Source organism: Aplysia californica, unplaced genomic scaffold, assembly GCF_000002075.1.
Source record: "Aplysia californica isolate F4 #8 unplaced genomic scaffold, AplCal3.0 scaffold00169, whole genome shotgun sequence".
Lineage (NCBI taxonomy): Eukaryota > Metazoa > Mollusca > Gastropoda > Aplysiida > Aplysiidae > Aplysia > Aplysia californica.
In genome coordinates, this window is record NW_004797439.1 from 115,562 (window position 1) to 122,263 (window position 6,702).

At 41.9% G+C, this 6,702-nt stretch overlaps 1 protein-coding gene across 1 annotated transcript in view; it reads right to left on the reverse strand.

The window, feature by feature from the left end:
- LOC101846134 (UBX domain-containing protein 4) overlaps positions 1 to 4,077 on the reverse strand; it is a 21,638-nt gene extending 17,561 nt beyond the window's left edge. The window contains exons 1-4 of the mRNA XM_005097954.3: positions 4,024 to 4,077; positions 3,434 to 3,591; positions 2,126 to 2,231; positions 1,468 to 1,496 (exon numbers count right to left, since the gene is read on the reverse strand). Of these exons, the coding sequence (XP_005098011.1) occupies positions 1,468 to 1,496; positions 2,126 to 2,231; positions 3,434 to 3,515 (217 nt within the window). The 5' untranslated portion in view covers positions 3,516 to 3,591; positions 4,024 to 4,077. The remainder of the gene's footprint in view (positions 1 to 1,467; positions 1,497 to 2,125; positions 2,232 to 3,433; positions 3,592 to 4,023) is intronic.
- Positions 4,078 to 6,702: the final 2,625 nt, after the last annotated feature.

Genomic DNA, 6,702 nt, shown 5'->3' on the forward strand with positions numbered 1-6,702 from the left:
GGGGGGGGTTGTAAGTTGTAGGCAATGGAAGGAGTCGTTCTCGTCCGTACGTTCGTCCGTCCGCCCGCTCGAATGCATGGAGTCTCTCGGTCCGCACGCCCGCTCACTCGCTAAACAAACTGTTGTCTCTGTCCGATGTGTAGCGAGTAGCGAACTATTCACAAACGGACGGTTCGTTACCCGTCCGCTCATTTGCGGGTAATGCCAGCGGGTAGTTCGTTACCCGCGGACGCTAATTTTGCGAGCCCGACCCAACCTTACACACAACCCCTATCACACCAAGCAATAACACCTGTCTTAGACGGCCACCTTAGTGACGCCATTACGTTTTGGTATAAATCATGCATTGGTCCCTGGCGTTGTGGGCGAGCCGTCATAATCCTATCACCTGTCGTTATTTCTGCGCATGTTCCGAGGTAGTCCCTCCAACCGATCATGACCAATAGGTAACAAATTCTCAGCTGCTGGTGAGGTAAGAGTGTGATCCCTCATAACCCATAAGCCCCGCCCAGAACTCATACACAAATCGTAAGTGAGATGAGTGGTCACCGTTTACCCAGTCTGTAACAAAGTAACCATGAAGGTCAGCATGAACTTGTTACAAAAGCTTCGCTCGTTCTCCGAGTGGTGGCGACCCGTGTGTTTGTTTTACCATAGCTCTCGGTCTATTTCTTTTTATTGTCACCCTTGCACGAAAGCAGCAACAAAAGAACAACCCCCCCCCCTCCCAGCAAACACAAAAACAATATCAACAACAACAATATCAACAACAACAATATCAACAACAACAACAACAATGCGACTGCTTTCAGTTGGGACCTCAGAAAGGAATGGTTTGTTTTCTTCATCTTGATCAGTCCTGCCTAAGACGGCCACCGGTCTTATACGGCCACTTTTCTCCTTGACAATGGGTGGTCGTCTTACACAGGTTCGACTGTATATATAATGATATTGTCCAAGAAGACCACCCATCCAAAGCGACTGCTATATTCTATCAAACCAACAGTCCCAAAAAACCTGTCCAAGATGACTACACAATAAATATTTCATCACCCAGCCAGCTGCCCAAATTTATCTGCCCCTAACCCTATGATGAGTCGTCTTAATCCCAAAACTCCCTCTCACCCCACCCCTCCCCCCCCAATTTTTAATGGGCTCCATAGCAGTTCTAAGCCTGTAAGCACCTCCCCATGGGACCCCAGCAGGAAATGAATGGTCTTTTTTCCTTTCATTTTCATCAGATCTTCGCATGAGGACCACCTGTCTAACTTCTAAGTGAAGGCAAACATAATTTTACTCCTCCACAATAGATGATCGTTTTGGACAGGTTCGACTGAAGTAGACACTCAAAATGCTTAGTCTACAAATACAGAAATATAGAAAATAAAAATATTTCTGGCTCACAAAAAACATCTCTTTTATTTGAAACAGACAGTCTGTTTTTAGCAAACGTTCTCAAAAGGATACAAATCTGTGAGAAGAACTTGCAGTCATTGCTGAGGACAAAGTGACCAAAAAAAAACCACACTCAATACAATAATAAAAACAGACCTATGTAAAAATAACAGTAATAATAATCAAGGTAATATGAATACTACTAATAATGCTGCTGTTGCTAATAATAATAATTATTATTATTATTATTATTATTATTATAAATTTTATTTATACATTATATAGCACAAGTCTGTGCTCTTTGCAACTATTATCATTTCATCAGGCCCGAGACCACTCAGAAACATTGTCGGCCTCCTGGAAAGTACACACTGTAAAGTACTGATTGCACATGCTCAAACAATAACAAACTGACAAGATCTATGTTGTATTATTGATACCACAGCTCACTTTCATCTGTCAGTGCTATAACATTTTTTAGCTCATTTATTAATTTGCCAAAGTGCATGAAACTTTGCGTGTTACTTCTGTGGACCAAACTTTATTTAAGGCCTACATTAAAAAAGCGCCCTTTGGGTGCATACATGGGGTCACAACAACAACAATAAATGATTTACAACCGCAGTAAAATAGCTTACAAATTGCTCATTTTAAGACAGCGACACCCCTCGTACAGTAGAAAAAGATTTCTCTATATCCTGCTGATTTTGCTACATGTACAAGTACAAACCTGTCTGCCTGTAGTTTGACAGCCACGCAGTTTTTGCTCTCACACAGCTGAGTGACATCCTCACTGTTTAGGCGAGATTCCATCTCGGCTGAGCTCTCTCCATCTCCTACATAGAAAAAACATATTCATCTAAGCTAATGCAAACTTCAGAACATCTGAATGAATTTTACATTACTTTCAACACATATGGGGCAATTAGGAGGGTGAGAAAAGAGTAGAAAGGACAACTCATTACTTTACTAGTCACTACCCTAGAATTGCAAAGTTCTATTCTGCTCAGTACCTAGTTTTGAGAAATTTGATGTAAAAAATGTTGAGTTTCACATGTCAAGCTTTCTTAAAATGCAATTCTTTGAATATCTTGATAACGAAGCCGAACAATCTAACAATTTTGATACAGCAGATAGAACATCTTTTCGTTTTCGGACCTCATGGTCTTAGTAACTCAAAACTGCAAAAAAATTGGTAAAACTTTGAAATTCTTAGGTAGTGGAATAGCAATAGGAAGTCGGGGCTATATTCTACGTATTGGGGCTGATTTGAACAAGACCTCATGTCTTTTTAGTCTGTTTGACAGCCCAAACAGCTTAAACACCTGGGCAAAATGGTCTATAAATATTTTTGAAAGTAAACTAATTACAATAATTTTTAAAAAGACATCTCTTTTTATGTTGAGACATGGAGGATGTAAACTCAACCATAAAAGCATGTGATATTCCCGCTAACCTACATTTTTGGGGGTTTTTTTTAATATGATGAATCATTACTATTCAACCATTTCATATGCTCAGTCAAAGACAGAAAACAGGTCTGAATGCTCCTAAAATGTTTTACTTAACCCTATCCGTACGCCCTGGGGTCATTTTGTACCCCTGGGGTTGAATTTTTCACATTTTAGAATACTTCTAGTACGAACATCTCTTTGAAACTTTCAGTATTTCTCAAATAATCATTTTGACAGACTGCTACGCAAAGTGTACAGATCGGATTAACGAGTAAATTGGTGGCACAGAATTCTCCACGTCGTAAGGATACGATAGTAAAACATGACGTCCGGATAAGGTTAAAAAAAAAAGCCAAACAACCTTCCAGTTGCCAGATTGCTGTATGATAAAACCAATTAATAAGATTTTTTTCTGAAAAATTTACTCAGATGAGGTTAGCCAGTTTTATGACAAAGGCTATTACATATGTGTACAAATTAAAACAAGATGTCATTCGCTGTCTTTAAAAAAAAAAAACAACAAACAAACAAATACAAATACATCACTTGATAAATAAGAACCCTCCCCAGTTCACACTAATTACCTGTCACAAACACAATGAAGACCGAGTTGTTGCTCTTGGCAGTCTGTATGGCACTCGGAATTCCACCTTCGAACCACTTCATTTTGACAATTTCTTTAATTTGATTTCCAATGAAAAGAATCGTTGTATATTGCTCGCTGTGAACGCTGCAATCACACCTGAAGAAAAAATTTCATTATAATGCAGAGTGTGTGAGTGTGAAAGTATCATTTATCATATACCTGGAACATCTCACAAAAAACTCGTGAACACAAATATAATATGAACCTTTAGGTATTCTTATCCAAGCAGCAAGAATACTTTTTAAACAAATATTCTTGGCTCAGAAAAGACTCGTATGAATAGCAGACATATCGAGGGCAACCAAGTAAACTATGGTTTAGTCATGTTTTTCAAATTTTACAGGAGAGACAAAAAACGGATTTTCTTGAAGTGTTTTGTGAGGATAAACTTCATTTCCATAAGGGACCCCTTATTCTGTCATGGCATTTGTAGGCCCCCTTATGAAAATGAAGTTTATCCACCCAAAACGATGCTTCAAGAAAATCCATTTTTTGTCTCTTCTGTAAAATTTGAAAAACATGACTTACCATAGTTTACTTGGCGACCCTCGATATATGGGATGTTCATTAGCTGAACTGGTGAAAAACAAATAAAGATTAATGTCGCTCTATCAAGATACAAATACAACATTTAGTAAAAGAAGCAGTTTTTGAGAAAACCAACAGACTAGAAAGAAGCTGATCAAGAAATGGTACTGAATTCTGAGTGATAGATAGGCAGACTAGTTCTGCCGTCGTAAGGGAAAACGACGAATGGTCCTGCGCAGGTAGCGAGGCAAATTTTTCAGGAGAGGCCAAAACTGTTTTCACTTTATAACTCTTCTATTTTTCACTCTTTTAAACTGTAATTTACCAGATCTGATTGAGGTGTTCATTAAGCAGTTCTAAAGTTTGAATTGTTTAGGTTAAAAAGTAGCAAAGTTATTCGACATTCGTCGTTCTCCCTTACACTGCGCACCCGCAGGTGAGCCTTACGATGTAAGCGAAAACGACGAATGGTACGGTTCGTCATTCTCCCTTACACTCGTGAACGTTTATGGGCGGAGGCGATGCCAAACGGAAAAATCAGGTTATGTGTAGACTTCACCAAGTTGAATGAAAGTGTGCAAAGAGAAAATTTTCCCCTACCTACAACAGATCAGCTGCTAGCTCAACTCTCGGGATGTGAATATTTCAGTAAGCTAGACTGCAATAGTGGATTTTTTCAAATACCACTAGAGAAAGAGTCACAAAAATTAACAACTTTTATAACTCCATACGGGAGGTACTGCTTCAAGAGGTTGCCTTTCGGAATCAGCTCAGGACCAGAGAGTTTTCTATGTTGCCTCACCATCAGCCAGAATTACCAGCGGAGTCACTAGAGAGTCAGACACAACCCTTCATGATACTTCCACTACGTCTGACTACATAACGAAGTCGGGACGCCATGTCAGGCCTCCGCAGAGACTCGACTTGTAGACGAAGTTTCTGCTGTGTACAGTGTATATAAGGTTTCAGAGTTTTAGTTTCAGTTTCTGGTTGATGAGTTTAGCATTTTGAATTGTTCTTGAAATTGCTCGTGAGGAGGATGTGATGTCAAGGGACATGACTCTTATCTTTACTGTGGGGGACAAGATAATTAGGGGAGTGGCACGCCCATGGATGACGTCAAGAGTCCAGTGCGAAATAGGCAGACATCGTCTGAGAGACTCACTGAGGTATTCAGTCGAACTCAGGACCACGACGAGGCAACACTTATCTTGGACGGGGGCCCCCTGACAGACCCGACTCATCGGACCGCCAGGTAACTTTACATGGAATGAAGATCTAATCGCATTTTATTGTTCCCAGTGGAAAGCACGGACGAGGCAACTTTACTTCCTATTATTAAAAAGTTTGTCTCCCCAGGCTCGACTATCTACTCTGACGGTTGGGCCTCTTATTCTTCCCTAAACAGTGAACGATACCAGCATTTTACTGTTTTGCACAAGTGGTCCTTCCGTCAGCTGTACGAGAATTGCTGTACAGGGGAGTCTGTGGAGGTCCACCCAAATCAAATAGACGGCGCGTGGGCACACGCGAAGCAACACTTTCGGAAGATTTACGGTACCTCTGCAGCCAATTTTGAGAGCCATTTATGTGAAGAACTGTGGAGGAACCGGAACTCAAAGGGCAATTTGTTTGAAATTTTTTTTTCGGGACCTCAAGTCCATTTATCCCTCGACTGGACCCCTTTGTATGAGTGCCCAGAGACCAGTTTTCAAAACCTGGGTGTCTCTGGAGGAGTACGCCAACATTTCGCTGGCTCAGGGGACCGCTGCTTCTCCTGCCCCACCCGTCGCCACCACTTCAGCTTCACCTGCCCCATCCGTCGCCACCACCTCAGCTTCTCCTGCCTCACCAGTCGCCACCACCTCAGCTTCTCCTGCTGCACCCGTCGCCACCACCTCGGCTTCAAAGCGAAAGGACTCAAAATCAATATCGTGCAAAGGCAAAAGGTCAAAGTTGTCCTGTCCACCAATTTTTTACGCCCTTTACCTGCTGCCAGACGACATGAGCAGCGACGACGACTTCCAATAGAGGTAAGTTTGTTAGATCTAAATTTCTAAAAAAAGATTTCAGATTTACGGATCAGCGAACGAAGGTCTTTTTTACGTTTACATAAAACTGAAATCAATAATTATCAGGGGGCAAGCCCCCTGAAACCCCCCAATTCTCTGACACATTCTAAAATCATTACTCCGGGTACAGCCCCAATTCAATTGCTATTGTATTATTAGTTTGCTCACGCTTGCCCCCTTGCTCCGTTACTCCGGGTTTAGCCCCAACTCAAATTCAATCAATTACACTCTGCTGTTTGTAGATCTTTCTAGGCCCCACTGAAACTGAAAAATAGGAGACAGCGCCGCATTCGCCTTTCTTCCACTTCCAGTTCCCCAGTCCGGGTTTGGCCCCACTTGTAGACGGCGCAGCACCGCATTCGTTATCGATCGCCTTGTGCGGGCGAAAGAACTGCAGACAGTCACCTCTCGCTCTCTCCCACATAAAACACCGATACCGAGTAAAAAGACAAAGTCAGTATCGATATATATAACTCTTGGGGCCAAAACCGGATTATGCCAATACGTGAAGCACAGCGGATAAAATACCGTCCAGACCGCTCACTTAGTTTTCCTTCCCCGGTTCCTCCCCGACCATCCTCACCACCCTGCCCGCCCCACCCGACAG